The 21,112-nt window shown below is 39.8% G+C and overlaps 1 protein-coding gene across 1 annotated transcript; it reads left to right on the forward strand.

Moving 5' to 3' along the window:
- The first annotated feature begins 634 nt into the window (after window positions 1-634).
- Window positions 635-19,137, forward strand: LOC120440721 (basement membrane-specific heparan sulfate proteoglycan core protein-like). The gene is given in 22 exon segments (XM_039613876.1): window positions 635-797; window positions 900-976; window positions 2,875-3,228; window positions 3,392-3,604; window positions 3,715-3,975; window positions 4,455-4,715; window positions 4,982-5,242; window positions 7,693-7,947; window positions 8,517-8,777; window positions 8,882-9,139; window positions 9,409-9,669; window positions 10,265-10,519; window positions 10,989-11,249; window positions 11,353-11,367; window positions 11,369-11,611; window positions 11,878-12,138; window positions 12,732-12,986; window positions 13,455-13,715; window positions 13,820-14,077; window positions 14,364-14,624; window positions 16,327-16,587; window positions 17,471-19,137. Coding segments are annotated over 21 exon segments (4,779 nt in total). The 5' UTR covers window positions 635-797; window positions 900-939; the 3' UTR covers window positions 17,497-19,137.
- The last annotated feature ends 1,975 nt before the right edge of the window (window positions 19,138-21,112 follow it).

The raw sequence follows: 21,112 nt of genomic DNA on the forward strand, positions 1-21,112 counted from the left end.
TTTTCTGAGCCTGTCAAGTCCTTCTTTTGACCCATTTTGCCAAAGGAAAGGAAGTTGCCTAATAATTATGCACACCTGATATAGGGTGTTGATGTCATTAGACCACACCCCTTCTCATTACAGAGATGCACATCACCTAATATGCTTAATTGGTAGTAGGCTTTCGAGCCTATACAGCTTGGAGTAAGACAACATGCATGAAGAGGATGATGTGGACAAAATACTCATTTGCCTAATAATTCTGCACTCCCTGTATATGTTCCCCACAGGATTACCTTTTGTGGGCCCAAAAAGACAAAATTGATATGGATCCTACATGGGCCCCACTGTCAGTCTATGCAATATAAAGTACTTTGAAAATGCCTTTCCTTGTGATAAATAAAAGTTGTAAAACACTGAGAATTTCTCTTTCTCTCTAAAAGTGGCCTTGGTGAGCTGAGGTTTGGCATTAGAACACCACAAATTAGTCCCTCAAGACTTTATAGGAAATATTAAGAGTGCTGTATATGGATTGGAAAACCACAGCAGTCCCAGATGTACTGACTTCATGCCTAATAATAACTTGAAGAGGAAGGAAGTGTGCTTGGTCTAATAGCTTGAGTTCTGCCTTCTGCTTACTGAACTGATCATATGAGAACATTATCATTAGAAGACAACATCTTTCTCTATGTCTCCAAAAGTTGAATCTGTTCATCTGTTCATCTGGACGTAGCGTTTTGTGGGAGAAACGTTTCGTCACTCATCCAAGTGACTTTTTCAGTCTCAGCTGACTGCAGGTTTCTTTCTCTTTCTCTATGGTAAGAAGACTTTGTTTATATTCTCATTTTAGTGATTTCATTGCACAGTGAAATGCACTAACTCAATTCTTTACTGGTGTAATCTTCTTTGAAATCACACAGAGAGATGAGAGGAGCAGCCATGAGTGTAACTGCAGCAGCAATGAGTGGATTTGTTATACTGCTTCTCACTGCGCCAGGTACTGAATATCTAACCTCTACAATGAAGGGCCTTTTTCAGATGAAACTAAAAGAGACACATTAGTTTTAAAAATTTACAAATGCAACACTTCCCATTACCATGTATTCTTTATTGAGTTATATTATTGTTTTGGTAATAAGATTTGGTAAAAAATGTTGACATATTCAGCAACTTTCAGTCTTTTAAGAAGGATAGACATAGATAGGACTGTTTGAAATGTGCAGCACCAACATCTGGGTCTGGGTCTACTTTATCCAAAGGAAACTGACTCTGCACGAGAAAAAAGAAAAAAAAGGAAAAGGAAAAAAAGGAACCAAACCTCACCACTGCATTTTCATAACTTTCTATTCTGTGTTGGTTACAAGCAAATCAGCCCTTAGAGACCAAAAAATACACTATAAAAAGTTTGTAAAAACAAGAACAACAAGAACAACAAAAAACCCAGTAACTGGTATACCAAAAATAGTAAAATAAAATAAAGGAAGTTTACCATCACATAAAAATCTTTAGTTTTCTGCATGAAAATACAGACAATGGTAAATTAAAATGCAGTTGTTTTGCAGGCAACTGCTGTTGTGACTTGGCTTTGTATAAATAAAATTTAAATTTAAATTGAATTCCATTTTAGCTTAGCATTTACATTAAATCTTGCAGATTCTTATAAAAAATTAAATATTGAATTAAAAAACTAATGATTTTACCTAATCGCATGGTCAAACTCTGTCTTTTAAAATGAATGAGACTGATAATTGCAGAAAAGTACTGTTATTAGTGGGGTTTTATAATGTAATTTGATGTGAAAAGTCTTTTTTTAATTAATGTAATAAAATGGTGCAATACAATTGATAATAGAGATTTGGTGACAAAGTGACGTAAAGCCACTGTGATATAATCCATAGAACCCCGTAACCTGCAGTGGCCTCCCTGTGAAAAGTTCATTTTCATCCCGTGTCTCTGCTCATAAAATTAAATGCTGTTGAGGTTTGCCCTACACCCCTTGTTCAGAACTAAAATACAAAATCTGATTGATTGCTGATTTAACCCTTTCACTTTTTAATATATAAAACAAGTAATTCCAAAAATATTTTGATGCTGTTAGTGTTAGATACTTTATTTTAAGTACAAACAATAATTTAAGGAATCTAACATTTATATAAAAATCAATAAATATGTCAATCTCTTAAGAACAACAAAACAGAATTTACATTTCTGTTTTTATTATTTTTTATTATTTTGATTATTTATTTATTTTTTTTTTACCAATTTTGGCAATATAAAATGCATCACTTGTGAAATGACCATATACCTGTTGACAGTTTAATAAAAGTTGCAGATGTTATATACTCACTTAAAAAAACTGTGCACTCATTTGTAAAAAGTATTCCATTTCCCCACCATTTTTGTGGTGAAAACCACAAAAATCATGTTTAATTGCAGCCACAGGTTTTCTGTGTTTATTTACATTAGGCGTGTTAATGTATTTATATTTTTTACATCTGCATTTTTTACAGTGTACAGCAGCAGCCAGGCATGCAGAACTTCTGTTCTGCATTTTTATGAACTGCTCTGTCAGACTCAGTCTCATTAGAGCGAAAACAGAGTATCAGATGAAATGTTTTTGACTCTCTTAGGTTAAAAAATTCTATTTGTCTTTTAGCATTACATTTACTCTTGTAATTCCTTTGTTCACTACAGCTTAATAATTAAATCATAACTAATACACTTTATTTAATATTGCTATTAAAAAAGGAAGGAAAGCTCTGCTTTTATAATAACATGCAAAGCTGTTTTAATTATTTATGTTGCTTTTCATGTTGAAGAAAATGAAAACAAATGTTTCTATTATTAATGTCACTGTGATTGTGTCTGTAGTGTCTGATGTGCTCTGTGTTACAGCGGTACTGGGTCAGAATGGTTGGTCAGTGACTTACACTTCCACTCACATCTGCGCCTTAAAAGGCTCAACAGTGGACATAGGCTGCAGCTACAGTTACCCAAACAATAGGAACCGTGGAATCATGTTTCAGGAAAGATTTTGGTTTATTAGAAATGAGTATTATGGGCCAGTGGATTTGAGAACAGACCCAGACTACACAGGACGGGTTGAGCACCAGTTTCATGAGAAGGACTGCACTCTGAGGATCACAGACCTGAGAGAGAGCGACTCAGCAGAGTACAAGTTCAGATTCATGACAAACCAGTATGGTGGAAGTTATACTGGCTCACCTGGAGTCACTTTGACTGTCACAGGTAAGATTTTCATTGAAAACAAATATCGTCTTTGTCTTTCAGTCACTTGCTTTTAGCCATGTTGCTTACATTCAACCTGCTCTGAAGGTTTGTTTTTCAGTTTTCATTCACTTTGATGGTTTAGTTAAAATGAAGACGATTTGTTCTTTCCTTCCATATTCAGACCTGCAGGTGAAGAGAAGAAAATCATCAACCCACACAGAGCTGCAGTGTCACAGCAGCTGTGATGTAATTGATCCTCCATCATATGTTTGGTACAAAAATGGACAGAAAATAAAGGAAGAAACATCTTCTCTGAGAGTCTCTGTTGGAGATGATGACAGCAGCTATTCCTGTGCTGTTAAAGGATATGAGGGTTACCGCTCTGCTGCAGTGTGTGAGTTTACTTCACAGTGTCACTATGAAATGTCATGTAACATGTGAAATTAAATCTTCAATATTAGGAAAAAAAATCACAATTTAAAGGTCCCTTTTCATCTCCTCCAGATGCTCCAAAGCCTCCCTCTGTGTCAGTGAGTCCGTCTGCTGAGATAGTGGAGGGCAGTTCAGTCACTCTGACCTGTAGCAGTGATGCTAACCCAGCAGCTAATTACACCTGGTACAAGGCGGATGGAAGAACACCTCTCAGTAAGGAGTGGTGGCTCTCCTTCAACCCCATCCAGCCCTCTGACTCTGGACAGTACTATTGTACAGCTGAGAATGACCTGGGGAAGAGGACATCTGAACCTGTTTTTATCGACGTGAAATGTCAGTAAATCAACTTTAATAACATTAATTTCTCTTGAATAGTTTCACTTCCTTCCTTGTGTCATTATTCGTTGCATATTTAACATTTCCCTAGTTAAAGTGCAGTGCAGACAGCACTAACTGTAAAATATGTTAATAATTCTTCTGAAGCATTAGGTAACTGTATTTTATGCAAACGTCTATATTGTTTGAACTTTTTTTGACAACAACAAAAAAGCACCAAGAACACAAAAAGGAACAATTTTTACTGTTTACTGACATCACTGTGATGTTCCTGTGTTTTATAATCTGTCATCAGTGATCTACACCTCACATACAGGAATGACAACTACATAACTACATCATTTTAAATAATTTTGTAAGGACTCACAATAACCATGATGGGGTCTGCTCATATATCCCAACAACATACAGACAGCCACAATACTTATATTTAGTGTTCTTATTAACATTAATTGGTTTGATAATATCTCCTCCAGATGCTCCAAAGCCTCCCTCTGTGTCAGTGCGTCCCTCTGGTGAAATCAAGGAGGGCACTTCAGTGACTGTGACCTGTAGCAGTGAAGCTAACCCAGCAGCTACGTATGTCTGGTACAAGATAAATGGAAGAACACCTCTTAGTGAAGAACGACAGCTTGTCTTCAGCTCCATCCAGCCCTCTGACTCTGGACAGTATTACTGTATAGCTGTTAATAAATTAGGGAGGAAGACATCTGAATATATTTCTATTGATGGGAAATGTGAGTGGAACTATTTTTATACATTTTTCTCAAATCCATCAATAACATCTCTCTATGATAGTGAGATTTTTCTCTTCTTTTTGAGGTTGTATTTACTTATTTTTTTCTCTCTTTAAAAAAGTTTTTTTTCTTTTTGATGTACTGCATCAGTTGTCATAAATCTTTGAGTGATGACTAGTCAATCTACAATCTTATACTGTACCTCTGAGTTCCAGTTGTTAAAATCTTTTAATTCGACATCATTTGCACAATGTTTTCTCTCACAGATGCTCCAAAGTTTGTGTCAGTGACGGTGAGCCCTTCTAATGAATTCAGGGAGGGCGGTGCAGTGACTCTGACTTGTAGCAGTGATGCTAACCCAGCAGCTCAATACTCCTGGTACAAGAAGAATGGACAAAAACCTCTGAGTAATGAACGGCAGCTCTCCTTCAGCTCCATCCAGCCCTCTGACTCTGGAGAGTATTACTGTACAGCTCAGAACAAAGTGGGGAGGAAGAGATCTGAATCTACCTCCATTGATGTCAAATGTGGGTAAACAAGTTTCCAAAAATTTATTCATGTATTTTAAAAAAATATTTGTCCTCAAACATCTGCCCGAACTTTCTCGGGCCATCAGAGAGGCGAAGCGCGCACACGCCTAGAGAATCCACAACCACTTCAAGGACAGCGGCGACACACGGCGCATGTGGCAGGGCTTACAAGACATCACTAACTACAGGACGACATCACCTGCCTGTGATGGTGACGGCTCCCTCCCAGATGCGCTGAACAACTTCTACGCTCGGTTCGACAGGCAGAACGACGTGGTGGCGAGGAAGACCACCCCTCCTCCGAACGACCAGGTGCTGTGTCTCACTACAGCGGAGGTGAGGAAAACTCTACGCAGAGTCAACCCACGTAAAGCTGCTGGACCAGACAACATCTCAGGCAGAGTGCTCAGAGAATGTGCTGAACAGCTGGCAGATGTTCTCACCGACATCTTCAACATCTCTCTGAGCAGTGCCGTCGTTCCCACGTGCTTCAAGGCCACCACCATCGTCCCCGTGCCCAAGAAGTCTTCTGTGTCCTGTCTCAACGACTACCGTCCTGTTGCACTCACACCCACCATCATGAAGTGCTTCGAATGGCTCGTCATGAGACACATCAAGACCCTGCTGCCCCCCTCACTGGATCCACTGCAATTTGCGTACCGCCATAACCGCTCAACGGACAACGCCATCTCCACTGCACTCCATCTTGCCCTCACACACTTGGACAAGAAGGACACACACGTTCGAATGCTATACATAGATTTCAGCTCAGCATTCAACACGATCATCCCCCAACAACTGATCGGAAAGCTGAGCCTGCTGGGCCTGAACACCTCCCTCTGCAATTGGATCCTGGACTTTCTGACCAGAAGGCCTCAGTCAGTACGGATCGGGAACTGTACCTCCAGCACCACCACACTGAGCACTGGGGCCCCACAAGGCTGTGTGCTCAGTCCTCTGCTGTTCACACTGCTGACTCATGACTGTGTAGCAACACACAGTTCAAATCACATCATTAGTTCGCTGATGACATGACCGTGGTGGGTCTCATTAGCAAGAACGACGAGTCAGCGTACAGAGAGGAAGTGCAGAGGTTAACGATCTGGTGTAAAGACAACAACCTGTCTCTGAATGTTGACAAGACAAAAGAGATGGTTGTTGACTTTAGGAGGACACGAGGCGACCATTCACCGTTGAGCATCAACGGCTCCTCTGTGGAGATCGTCGACAGCACCAAATTCCTGGGCGTCCACCTGGAGAAGGACCTCGGCTGGTCCCTCAACACCAGCTCCCTGCACAAGAAAGCCCAACAGCGTCTCTTCTTTCTGAGAAGACTGAGAAAGGCCCAGCTTCCACCACCGATCCTGACCACCTTCTATAGAGGAACTATTGAGAGCATCCTGAGCGGCTGCATCACTGCCTGGTTTGGGAACTGTGCCATATCGGACCGCAAGACCCTACAGCGGATAGTGAGAACAGCAGAGAAGATCATCGGGGTCTCTCTCCCCTCTATTGAGGACATCTACACCACACGCTGCATTCGCAAAGCCACCAGCATTGTGGCTGATCGGACACACCCTTCTCACACACTCTTCACACTCCTGCCATCTGGAAAAAGGTACCGAAGCATTCGGGCACACACATCCAGACTGTGCAACAGCTTCTTTCCACAGGCCATCCGTCTCCTCAACAAAAAGGGACTGGACTGATAAACACACACACGCACACACACACATGCGCGCGCGCACACACACACACACACACACACACACACACACACACATACAAACACTATCACTCAGCTTAACTCAACTACCTCAAAGCATTGAGACTGGACTGACTAATCAACACAAGCGCAAACACACTGACCTACACCACCAAACTATCGTACACACCAACCTGTAAATGCTCTTTTGCACAATATTATATTATTACTGGATTTTTCCTTAGAGAGTTAGATAGTTAGTTTTTGTTGATTTATGTTGTAATTTATGTTAGGTCAGTCTGTCTTGTCTCTGCTAGCCAGCTAACTAGGCCTCTTAGTTAGCTAGTTTAGTGTTTTCTGTTAATTTATGGTGTAAATTTACATTGCATGTAGCACCTTGGTTCTGGAGGAACGTTGTTTCGTTTTAACTGTATATTTAACTGTATATGGTTGAAGTGACAATAAAGCCAACTTGACTTGACTTGACTTGACTTGACTCTACTTCATAATTCATTTCAGCTGCTGTCGATCACTGAACCGCTCCATTTCTTCTATGTTTATATGCAAATATATCCTTTAAAATTAAGACATAAAACGATTTCAGATATCAGGTGATCGTGATCATTGACTTCCATTTAGTTGTGAAAATGCTAAATACTTTCCTGTGTTGTTTGATCTGTTTAATAATTCAACCTCTAAAGGAACTAATAAACATGCTGTTGTCTGCCTGTGTTTCCTCCAGATGATCCAAAGCCTCCCTCTGTGTCAGTGAGTCCTTCTGGTGAAATCACAGAGGGCACTTCAGTGACTCTGACCTGTAGCAGTGAAGCTAACCCAGCAGCTACGTATGTCTGGTACAAGAGGAACAGCCAACCACTCAGCAAAAACTCACAGCTCATCTTCAGCTCCATCCAGTCCTCTGACTCTGGAGAGTATTACTGTTCAGCTGTGAACAAGCTGGGGTCAACACTTAAATCCATCACTATTGATGTGAAATGTAAGTCAAACAATTTTCAGAACAGCATTTTTTTTGTTCTCATAATTTCTTGTTTACAATTAGTAAACTGATATAAGTTATGGAAATGTCATAAGTCTGCTGTCAGACTCCACAACAACGACTTCACAACTGACCAAACACACACATCCACACATGAGCAATAACAATAACATTAAGTGCAATACTCTTTTTCTGAAAAAGTTGTATTTTAGTCAGTTGTATATAGTATTTTTATTCTATTTTATTCTACTGTTTATAGTATTTTATTCTATTCTATTCTATTGTGTACAGTTGTGTATAGTATCTTATTCTTATTCTTATCCTATTCCAGTGTTTCTCTCATTTTTGCTGTGTAACTTTGCACAGTCCTCTTTCTGCTGTAACAAACAAATTTCCCACGTGTGGGACTGAAAAGGTTATCTCATCTTATCTTCTAATGTGTCCGAGGACGTCAGCATTCCTCCTAACACCATCCAGAACTCTTTACTCGTGTCAGTGTACACTTACACAGTTAGATGATTTGATCAGCAATTCAAACTACAGTTACCTCTCTGTGTTTTCTCCTGCAGATGCTCCAAAGCCTCCCTCTGTGTCAGTGAGTCCTTCTGGTGAAATCAAGGAGAACATTTCAGTGACTCTGACCTGTAGCAGCGATGCTAACCCAGCATCTGCATATGTCTGGTACAAGATGAACAATCGAACACCTCTCAGTACAGATTCACAGCTCTCCTTTAACTCCATCCAGTCCGCCGACTCTGGAGAGTATTACTGTACAGCTGAGAACAGGCTGGGAACATCAACACCTACAAACATTTCTGTTGATGTGAAATGTGAGTAAAACAGGGCTTTTGGAAAACCTTAAGGTAGTGATTTGTGGAGGGGGTCTTTAAAAAAAAGATACAATGCTGTCGTATTTCTTTGTTTTCTCCTGCAGATGCTCCAAAGCCTCCCTCTGTGTCAGTGCGTCCCTCTGGTGAAATCAAGGAGGGCACTTCAGTCACTCTGACCTGTAGCAGTGAAGCTAACCCAGCAGCTACGTATGTCTGGTACAAGACAAATGGAAGGACACCTCTCAGTAAAGAACCACAGCTTGTCTTCAGATCCATCGAGCGCTCTGACTCTGGACAGTATTACTGTATAGCTGCTAATACAGTGGGGACGACATCTGAATATATTTCTATTAATGTGAACTGTGAGTGGAAATAATTTCATATATTTCTCTCAGATCCATCAATAACTTCTCTCTGTGATAGTGAGATGTAATCTCCCTTCAGATAATTTTTTTTAAATTTTATTTTTTATATACTGCATCAATTGTCGTAAAACTTCGGCTCATTCCTTTAGTAATTCTACAGCCTCACACTCCTTCTCTGCAGAAAAAAATCTGTTGAAATACTCCACTTGTGGCTGTTACATTATGTCAGTTCCACATCATTTGCACAATGATGTTTTGTCTCACAGATGCTCCAAAGTTTGCGTCAGTGACGGTGAGCCCTTCTAATGAATTCAGGGAGGGCGGTGCAGTGACTCTGACCTGTAGCAGTGATGCTAACCCAGCAGCTCAATACTCCTGGTACAAGAAGAATGGACAAAAACCTCTGAGTAATGAACGGCAGCTCTCCTTCAGCTCCATCCAGCCCTCTGACTCTGGACAGTATTACTGTACAGCTCAGAACAAAGTGGGGAGGAAGAGATCTGAATCTACCTCCATTGATGTCAAATGTGGGTGAACAAGTTTAGTTTTTTTTAAGAAGAACTTTTGAAAATTCCCTTCATGTATAATGAAAATTGATTAACCTCAAACATCTCCTTTGTTAATCTCTCTCTGCTTCATAATTCATTTCAGCTGCTGTCCAACTGCTACATTTATTCCATTTTTATATGCCACATGCTCCCTTTTTATTTAATGCATAGCACAATTTCACATATCAGGTAGTCAATAGATGTACCTTATACAGCTTTTACAGATGTAACTTCTTCAAAAAGGATAAATTCAATTTTCTTGATTGTTTTTTTTCTTGCATGCCAACATATAAGCATTTCAGTACAAATCTACATCTGCTGAATCATGTTTATGGTCTGTAGAATATCTGCCAACTTTTCCTGTACTCCCAGCACCATGAAACTGTAATTAGTCCAATTTGATCAAATCTTAACGTCATAATGTAGATGGGGACATCTCCCTGATAACACCATCCAAATCTCCTCACTGGGGAGCTCCAGTAGCATTAGATTCATTGAGTTGTTTGATCTGTTTAATAATTCAAACTTTGAAGGAACTAATAAACATGCTGTTGTCTGCCTGTGTTTCCTCCAGATGATCCAAAGTCTCCCTCTGTGTCAGTGAGTCCTTCTGGTGAAATCACAGAGGGCACTTCAGTGACTCTGACCTGTAGCAGTGAAGCTAACCCAGCAGCTACGTATGTCTGGTACAAGAGGAACAGCCAACCACTCAGCAAAAACCCACAGCTCATCTTCAGCTCCATCCAGTCCTCTGACTCTGGAGAGTATTACTGTTCAGCTGTGAACAAGCTGGGGTCAACACTTAAATCCATCACTATTGATGTGAAATGTAAGTCAAACAATTTTGACAAAAATGTCTGTCAATATTTCTACATGTTTGTCTATAATATCATCTTTCTTCTGGTCTGTCTGCTTCATGATTGCAGACAGCTGCTGTCCCTCACTGAGCAGCGCAAATGAAGATAAAACGTTTTTTTTCTTTTTTGTGTTACATTTTTTTAGCACACAGTGTTACTGTGCTGTTCTGGTCAGTCAATCAGAAATATAGAAAGTACTTTTCATCATCATCTTGTCTTTGATTTATGGTTACAAACTTGTCACAGGTCACTTAGAGGAGAGCCCGACTCTGTGCCGGTGATTCAGTGACTGTTGATAAGTAAAGGCTCATCTTGGCTCCATGAAGTTTAAAAACATAATATGACCCATCTTATCTTCTGTCCTGTCAGTGTACACTTACACAGTTAGTTGATTTGGACAGATATTCAAACACAGTTACCTCCCTGTGTTTTCTCCTGCAGATGCTCCAAAGCCTCCCTCTGTGTCAGTGAGTCCTTCTGGTGAAATCACAGAGGGCACTTCAGTCACTCTGACCTGTAGCAGCGATGCTAACCCAGCATCTGCATATGTCTGGTACAAAATAAACAATCAAACACCTCTCAGTACAGATTCACAGCTCTCCTTCAAGTCCATCCAGCCTGCTGACTCTGGAGAGTATTACTGCACAGCTGAGAACAGGCTGGGAACATCAACACCTACAAACATTTCTCTTGATGTGAAATGTGAGTAAAACAGGGCTTTTGGAAAACCTTAAGGTAGTGATTTGTGGAGGGGTCTTAAAAAAAAAGATACAATGCTGTCATATTTCTTTGTTTTCTCCTGCAGATGCTCCAAAGCCTCCCCTCTGTGTCAGTGCGTCCCTCTGGTGAAATCAAGGAGGGCACTTCAGTCACTCTGACCTGTAGCAGTGAAGCTAACCCAGCAGCTACGTATGTCTGGTACAAGACAAATGGAAGGACACCTCTCAGTAAAGAACCACAGCTTGTCTTCAGATCCATCGAGCTCTCTGACTCTGGACAGTATTACTGTATAGCTGGAAATACAGTGGGGACGACATCTGAATATATTTCTATTAATGTGAACTGTGAGTGGAAATAATTTCATATATTTCTCTCAGATCCATCAATAACTTCTCTCTGTGATAGTGAGATGTAATCTCCTTCAGATAATTTTTTTAAATTTTATTTTTATATACTGCATCAATTGTCGTAAAACTTCGGCTCATTCCTTTAGTAATTCTACAGCCTCACACTCCTTCTCTGCAGAAAAAAATCTGTTGAAGTACTCCACTTGTGGCTGTTACATTATGTCAGTTCCACATCATTTGCACAATGATGTTTTGTCTCACAGATGCTCCAAAGTTTGCGTCAGTGACGGTGAGCCCTTCTAATGAATTCAGGGAGGGCGGTGCAGTGACTCTGACCTGTAGCAGTGATGCTAACCCAGCAGCTCAATACTCCTGGTACAAGAAGAATGGACAAAAACCTCTGAGTAATGAACGGCAGCTCTCCTTCAGCTCCATCCAGCCCTCTGACTCTGGAGAGTATTACTGTACAGCTCAGAACAAAGTGGGGAGGAAGAGATCTGAATCTACCTCCATTGATGTCAAATGTGGGTGAACAAGTTTAGTTTTTTTTAAGAACCTTTTTTGAAAATTCCTTCATATATGATCAAAATTGATTAACCTCAAACATTTGCTTTGTTCATCTCTGTCTGCTTCATATTCATTTCAGCTGCTGTCCAACTGCTCCATTTATTCCATTTTTATATGCCACATGCTCCCTTTTTATTTAATGCATAGCACAATTTCACATATCAGGTAGTCAATAGATGTACCTTATACAGCTTTTACAGATGTAACTTCTTCAAAAAGGATAAATTCAATTTTCTTGATTGTTTTTTTTCTTGCATGCCAACATATAAGCATTTCAGTACAAATCTACATCTGCTGAATCATGTTTATGGTCTGTAGAATATCTGCCAACTTTTCCTGTACTCCCAGCACCATGAAACTGTAATTAGTCCAATTTGATCAAATCTTAACGTCATAATGTAGATGGGGACATCTCCCTGATAACACCATCCAAATCTCCTCACTGGGGAGCTCCAGTAGCATTAGATTCATTGAGTTGTTTGATCTGTTTAATAATTCAACCTTTGAAGGAACTAATAAACATGCTGTTGTCTGCCTGTGTTTCCTCCAGATGATCCAAAGCCTCCCTCTGTGTCAGTGAGTCCCTCTGGTGAAATCACAGAGGGCACTTCAGTGACTCTGACCTGTAGCAGTGAAGCTAACCCAGCAGCTACGTATGTCTGGTACAAGAGGAACAGCCAACCACTCAGCAAAAACCCACAGCTCATCCTCAGCTCCATCCAGTCCTCTGACTCTGGAGAGTATTACTGTTCAGCTGTGAACAAGCTGGGGTCAACACTTAAATCCATCACTATTGATGTGAAATGTAAGTCAAACAATTTTGACAAAAATGTCTGTCAATATTTCTACATGTTTGTCTATAATATCATCTTTCTTCTGGTCTGTCTGCTTCATGATTGCAGACAGCTGCTGTCCCTCACTGAGCAGCGCAAATGAAGATAAAACGTTTTTTTTCTTTTTTGTGTTACATTTTTAGCACACAGTGTTACTGTGCTGTTCTGGTCAGTCAATCAGAAATATAGAAAGTACTTTTCATCATCATCTTGTCTTTGATTTATGGTTACAAACTTGTCACAGGTCACTTAGAGGAGAGCCCGACTCTGTGCCGGTGATTCAGTGACTGTTGATAAGTAAAGGCTCATCTTGGCTCCATGAAGTTTAAAAACATAATATGACCCATCTTATCTTCTGTCCTGTCAGTGTACACTTACACAGTTAGTTGATTTGGACAGATATTCAAACTACAGTTACCTCCCTGTGTTTTCTCCTGCAGATGCTCCAAAGCCTCCCTCTGTGTCAGTGAGTCCTTCTGGTGAAATCACAGAGGGCACTTCAGTCACTCTGACCTGTAGCAGCGATGCTAACCCAGCATCTGCATATGTCTGGTACAAAATAAACAATCAAACACCTCTCAGTACAGATTCACAGCTCTCCTTCAAGTCCATCCAGCCTGCTGACTCTGGAGAGTATTACTGCACAGCTGAGAACAGGCTGGGAACATCAACACCTACAAACATTTCTCTTGATGTGAAATGTGAGTAAAACAGGGCTTTTGGAAAACCTTAAGGTAGTGATTTGTGGAGGGGGTCTTTAAAAAAAAGATACAATGCTGTCATATTTCTTTGTTTTCTCCTGCAGATGCTCCAAAGCCTCCCTCTGTGTCAGTGCGTCCCTCTGGTGAAATCAAGGAGGGCACTTCAGTCACTCTGACCTGTAGCAGTGAAGCTAACCCAGCAGCTACGTATGTCTGGTACAAGACAAATGGAAGGACACCTCTCAGTAAAGAACCACAGCTTGTCTTCAGATCCATCGAGCTCTCTGACTCTGGACAGTATTACTGTATAGCTGCTAATACAGTGGGGACGACATCTGAATATATTTCTATTAATGTGAACTGTGAGTGGAAATAATTTCATATATTTCTCTCATATCCATCAATAACTTCTGTCTATGACAGTTAGATTTAATCTCCCTTCAGGGTATTTATTTTATTTTTTATATAATGCACCAACTGTCATAAACCCTCGGCTCATTTCTGTATTAATTCTACAACCTTATACCTTTTTTGGAAGAAAGAAATAGGTTCAACTACTGTACAAGACTTCAAGCTGTTACACTTTATACATTCCTCATCATTTTAACAAATTACTGATCATTTGCACAATTTTCTTTTCTCTCACAGATGCTCCAAAGTTTCTGTCAGTGACGGTGAGCCCTTCTAATGAATTCAGGGAGGGCGGTGCAGTGACTCTAACCTGTAGCAGTGATGCTAACCCAGCAGCTCAATACTCCTGGTACAAGAAGAATGGACAAAAACCTCTGAGTAATGAACGGCAGCTCTCCTTCAGCTCCATCCAGCCCTCTGACTCTGGAGAGTATTACTGTACAGCTCAGAACAAAGTGGGGAGGAAGAGATCTGAATCTACCTCCATTGATGTCAAATGTGGGTGAACAAGTTTAGTTTTTTTTAAGAAGAACTTTTGAAAATTCCCTTCATGTATAACGAAAATTGATTAACCTCAAACATCTCCTTTGTTAATCTCTCTCTGCTTCATAATTCATTTCAGCTGCTGTCATTATCTTTATATGCTACATATTCCATCTAAAATTAAGACATAAAACAGTTTCACATGTCAGGTAATCATGATCATTGACTTCCATCTAGTAGTGAAAATGATGAATGTAAACAATTTTTTCTCTCATGCCACTATGTAAACATTTCAGTGCACATCCACACCTGCTGTATCATGTTCATGGTTTGTGGACGATCTGACGTTTTTTCCTGGTGTGCCACTACCATGAAGTTCAGCCCCAGTTCTAAAAACGTTGGGAGTAAAATGTACATAAAAACAGAATGTATAATTTGCAAGTCATATTTTATTTACAAGAGAACATATGAAGAAATCTAATCTAAATCTAACTAAAATGAGAAAAAAACACAATTTTAAGAGAAAAACACTCCCTCATTTTAAATTTGATGGCAGGATGTCTCAAAACCTTGAATCACGGCCCTGATTATTATTGTGTAACGTTTCTTCTTCTTTTAACAATCATAATCATCCAGGAATTGAGGAGACAAGTTGCTGGACTTTTGGGAGGAGACTGTTGTCCCATTCTTTTCTGATGTGGGATTCTAGCTGCTCATTGGTCCTGGGTTATCTTTATTGTGTTTTTTTGTTTAATAATGTCTTACAGTTTAATTCAGCACCTGAACTCTTTCACTATCAACTAATAAATTCAGTATGTGGTTTAGCATTACCCTGCAATTGGAAGGCCTTTCAACACCCACTGGTAAAAGGCCTTAGATCAGTAACTGTAGGAGAATGATGTTAAAGCTGTATACACCTGTATCAACCTGTATATACCTGTATACACCTGTATACAATTGTACGTATATACCTGTATACAGCTTTCAGCACTGATGGCATCTTTTGTGCAAACTGCCAATTCCGTATGTCCTAATGCTCTCCTACACCATTAGATATGAAGGCTTTTGAACTGAGTGATGGTAACAAGTAACGTGTTCTATGTTTTCAAAAAGAGTTTAAAACAGTTTTCCATTTTTCCTCAGTCCATTTTAAATGAGATTTAGTCCAAGAATCCTTGATACCTGATCCTTGAGATGCTGGTAGCATTTCTGGATGATTTTCACAAATGGCTTCTTCATTACGTCATTGAGCTTTAATCTGCACTTGTGAATGGTGCAGTGAACTGTGTTCCTGAGCCTGTGCAGTGATCTAAATGGCAGCATGTTACCTGTTTTTGATGCAGTGCTGTCTGGGGGACCAAAGCTCACAGGCATCTAATATGGATTTTTGGCCTCGTCCCTTAAGCAGGAGATTTCTCTTTACAATTTTATATGAAAAAACATTATTCTGAAATGTTTTCACTGTTTTTAGACACATGTTTTACAGATTGGTAAACTTCTGCCCAGTTTCTTTTAGGAAGTGGGGTTATTTAAATTGTGTCATTTGTCTAGATCTGATCATAAAGTGATAACGTGACTGAGAACATCTCTCTGCTAACGCCACCTACTCACTGAGAAGCCCCTGCATTAGATTCATTGAGTTGTTTGATTTGGTCAATAATTCAGCCTTTGAAGGAAATAATACCATGTATTTATTTCCCTTTGTTTTCTCCTGCAGATGCTCCAAAGCCTCCCTCTGTGTCAGTGCGTCCCTCTGGTGAAATCAAGGAGGGCACTTCAGTCACTCTGACCTGTAGCAGTGAAGCTAACCCAGCAGCTACGTATGTCTGGTACAAGACAAATGGAAGGACACCTCTCAGTAAAGAACCACAGCTTGCCTTCAGATCCATCGAGCTCTCTGACTCTGGACAGTATTACTGTATAGCTGGAAATACAGTGGGAAGGAAGACATCTGAATATACTTCTATTAATGTGAAATGTGAGTGGAAATAATTTCATTTTTCTCAGATTCACCAATGATTTCTCTCACTGATAGATTTTGTCTCTCTTTAGAGACTTTACTTTCATTTGATTTTTGATCATCTGCATGAACTGTCATAAAGGTTTTGCTCACGATTTTAGTAGTTAAACAATCTTATACCTCTGGTTGATACATTTGATATTGAAATGCTAGAAAAGTAGACTTCCATCTGTTACATTTTGTCAATTCCCCATTATTTGCAAAGACTTCTGACTAATTGTGTTTAAAATGTGAGTCTGCATTTGTCCTGTGACAGACTAGTGAGGAATTATTTGGGATTCTGGGATTCTTTGGCACATTATCATAGCTGGGGTTGGCTCAAGCCACCCCAAAATGCAGTAAAGCTTATTGTTTTTTCCAATAAGAAATAAATTATTGAACCAACTCTAAAACATTTCTGTCCGTGGTTTCTAGATGATGTGCAAACTTTTCCTTTACTGCCACGATGATGGTGAAAAGTTTGAACTGGCATTCATGTTCACTAAGAAACTATAATTTGATCAGATTTTTCAGTCATAATGTCTCTGAAGACATCAGTATTCCTGCTAAATCCTGCTGGGGTGGCTCAGGTTGGTGATTCAATCCCTGGCTGCTCCAGTCTGCATGCCAAATGATGATACCGATGCCAAATTGCTCTCTGATGCATCCATCAGGGTGCGAATATGTGTAAATGTTAGATAGAAGACACAGAAAAAAGTGTTTGTGTGAATACGTGAAAGAGTCATGCTGTGTAAAGTGGAGTCCTAGAGTAGACTAACAGCATCCATCCTGTCATTTGCACTTACAGAGTTGTTTGATTTGGTCCAAAAACTACAATTATCTTCCTGTGTTTTTCCCCCAGATGCTCCAAAGTCTCCCTCAGTGTGAGTAAATCTGTCTGGTAAATGCAGGAGAACATTTCAGTGACTCTGACCTGTGGCAGTGATGCTAACCCGGTCTGCTGTTTCTGGAGAGCATGACTGTGTAGCTGAGAACAAGTTGAGGACGTCAACACCTAAACACATTTCTATTGATGTGAAACATGAGAGAATCAGGTTGAGAGAAAAAATACTTCATGTTTACTTAATTACCACGTGAGGTGTCAATATATATACAAAAACTTATTATATACACTCTAATCTCACCACATTCTCATTATATATGCAATTATCATTGTATCAGTTATTTTTATTTGTACTAACACATTATCTGAACTGCTTTTTCTGCTCAATTGCACATTAACAATATGTTGTTATATATTTCATTCTTATTTTATAGAAAGTTATTAGTTCATCTTGTCCATTCATCTGTCCACCATTGATAAGAATCACTACTTCTCCTGGAATATTGATCAGATATTACCTATTGATTTTTGCTTTTTCATTCCATTTCCCTGGATTATTGCAATTATTCAGTAATTGGAAAACAACTTATTTAAAGCTTTAAAGCTCTCTTTGCGCTCTGTTAATATATCACTGACATCATAATTCAAATTAATACAAAGAAACCTTTTAATCAAACATAAAACTGCATCATTTGAATCGAGTCACCCTTCTTTATGTTTTGTATTCTGAAGTGCAGATATTCATATAAGGAAGACCTTTACAGAGTTCCTTCTGTTCCTTCATCTGTCATTTTGCTGAACTTTAGTGTAAATGTACGTGTAAAACCTAACCAGCTGCCTCTAACTGTCACTGTCATTTTTTACTGTCATTAAAAGAAAAAAAATAAACACAAATTTAGAAGACTTATATCTGAGTAATTCTTGATTATCCAATCATCTCTGTGTTATCATATTGTCAGTGTGTGACTGTGGGTAAAAGCAGATCAGTGAGCAGACTACAGTGACCTCCTTATGTTTTTGATGGGAGGGACAAAAGGACTGAGGTTAAGAAATAATTATGTTACTGACAATGTTCTCACCTGCAGGTCTTCCAAAAGTCGTGCAATCCAGCTGAAACACAACAAATATCTCATTCATGTGAGTCATTGTTGGAGTAGTTTGACTGTTCAGTGCATGTGCCACTTTCTTGAAAAAATAACCTAATATCAGTGACAAAGTCAGTGTTCCCCATTTCCCACCCCAGCTTGGGAGGATGGAAAGTATTTTAATAATGATCATTTGTGGGTTGGATGAGTCTGCCACGCTGCAGTTCGCCAGATGTGCACAGACTTTAAAATATAGTCACTGCAGCTCAAGACTAGTCATGAGTGTGTTTACTCAGATTATGTTATGCCCTTTTGCATCAGATCTCCATCAGCTGTGTTCTCTTTGTTTGGTTATTTGCTGTTCAGTTTTGGTGACCTGTGTCTAGTGTGTTTGGTTTTCTTCCCATGTCTGTTTTTATGGTATTAGGTTCAGCATTGTTCCCCTCCTGTTTACTCTTCCTGCATTACCTTGTGTATTTATTGTCATTGTTTCCCTTCAGCCTTTGTCGAGTTGTCCCCCTAGCTCTGCTGTTCCTAATGTTTTCCCCTGTGCTTCCTCGTGCCTTATGGATTTCTTGTTGCCTGTTTGTCTTGTTCTTTTCTTGGAATAAACACTGAGAGTCAAAGTATGTTTATCTACCACATCCTGCATTCACTCACCATACCGCACAAAGCATAGCCTAATAATCATTTTAAAACACATCCTATTATTTATAATACAGCTGATTTTAAATGATTTCATCTCCATAAAAATACAGACACATTTACAAGAACAATTCTTATTCTATATCCTGAATGCTCAGACCCCATATTTTCTTAAAAGACCTCATAGCACCACATTATTCCAACATTCACTTTATTAAAGTACAATGTAAAGATGGGCTCCTCTAGCAAACCAGTTCAAGTTTAATAGATAAGTCCAGAGAAAGTCTGATAAGTAAGCCATAATTTAGTTATACGTCATCCTTAAACGTACCAAATGTGTCTGAAGGGCCCAATCAGACCAGCTCATTTTCAAAATAAAGGACCCGGTGCAGTCATACACTGTGACTCTGAAACGCTTCTGGTCTTCTTTAACTGAAAGAAATAGTGTCTGACTTGCATGATCTCGGACATGAGAATACACCACAGACAGGTGCATTTCAGGGGTCAGGCTGTTGTTGATCTAATCTGACACAGTGACCATCCCTCATTCATGCTCACTTTCACTTCTCATGCATTTCTGTGGCTCTGTGCTTGTCTTTGTGTTTACTGTGTTATTTTGTTGTTTCTCTGTCTTCTTCTTTGCTCTCTTTAGAGTGGTTGAACACCTCTAACAATTAAATGATATACATCACTATTAAAAAAATAACATTTAAACAAATCCTAGGTGACTGCAAACTCTTAATAAAATAATAGCATCAGAATTTTAAGAAAGCCAAGTACCAGCAACTCCATCAACGAACTGCTGCTGTGGCCATAATTTTATAAGGATAAGGATAGGCTTTTTTTTGTCATTTGCAGTTGCCTGCAGCTGAAAAGATGACCCCGTCGACCATACAGACAATACATACAATATACAGACTTACATTGGGGAGGCAGGTCAGGCTAGGCAGCAAAAAAAGGGATAGACAGTGAGATATGTAACATATAGGGACAAATTCAGGAGAAAAAAAGGATTCCTTCCCATGATGACTTCCAACAAGGGAGTAAAAAAAACCCTCCATAGCACATAAAGAAGCACAGATATCATCACACTGTAACGCCATAGAACACAAACATGCAACATAAGGGCGGGGATTACGCCGATGTACACAGTGGTCATGGTCGCTGCGATTGCTCGCGCCTCCAGCTGAGCCGCTGTCTCCATCGGGTGAGGTAAGCATGGGAGGAGGCGTTGGATCCAGGGGAAGGGAGTGTTGTGAGTGCATATCTGTATCAGTGTACATGTGTGTGTGTGTCGGGGTGTGTGTCCTGAGTTCAGCCTGAGAAAGTGTCCTTTTGCCTGTTAGGCAAAGATCAACAGTCTCCAGCCTACGCAGGTGGCCTTGAGGAATAGGGCAGAGAGTCAGTTTGTTCTCGTTATCATATCTGCTGGAAGATTGTTGTTGTCTCGCCACATTCCCCAATTAATAACAAAAACACCTTGGTTAATACTGCCATTGTGGCCCTTTGTTCATCATTTGAGCAGAATTTACAGGCGTAGAATTTACAAGAATTTACAAGTGGTGGAACCTCAGAATATCATCTCTGCTTTATGTAGATGATGTTTTATTGTTGGCTTCATCAGGTGGTGGCCTCCAGTCGATAAGCTGGAGGAGGCGTCTGGGGAGAAAGAGGCCTGGGTTTCTCTGCTGAGGCTGCTGACCCCACATGGTGGCCTCAGATAAGTGGAGGAAAATGGATGGATTTATCAGCTTTAGCACCTACAGCTTTAGTGCTTCTCCACAGTTATCCTTCATCTTCATAAACAGTGTGATGTGAATCAAAAAATCAAAAATGGTACTGACGCTATTTTGGAAAAAGGTGGGGGAACGGAGGGACAGGAGGCGTGTCTCAATGCTTACATTGGACCTATGACACAAGGGGGTGGAGC

Source organism: Oreochromis aureus, linkage group 6 (genome assembly GCF_013358895.1).
Source record: "Oreochromis aureus strain Israel breed Guangdong linkage group 6, ZZ_aureus, whole genome shotgun sequence".
Classification (NCBI taxonomy): Eukaryota; Metazoa; Chordata; class Actinopteri; order Cichliformes; family Cichlidae; genus Oreochromis; species Oreochromis aureus.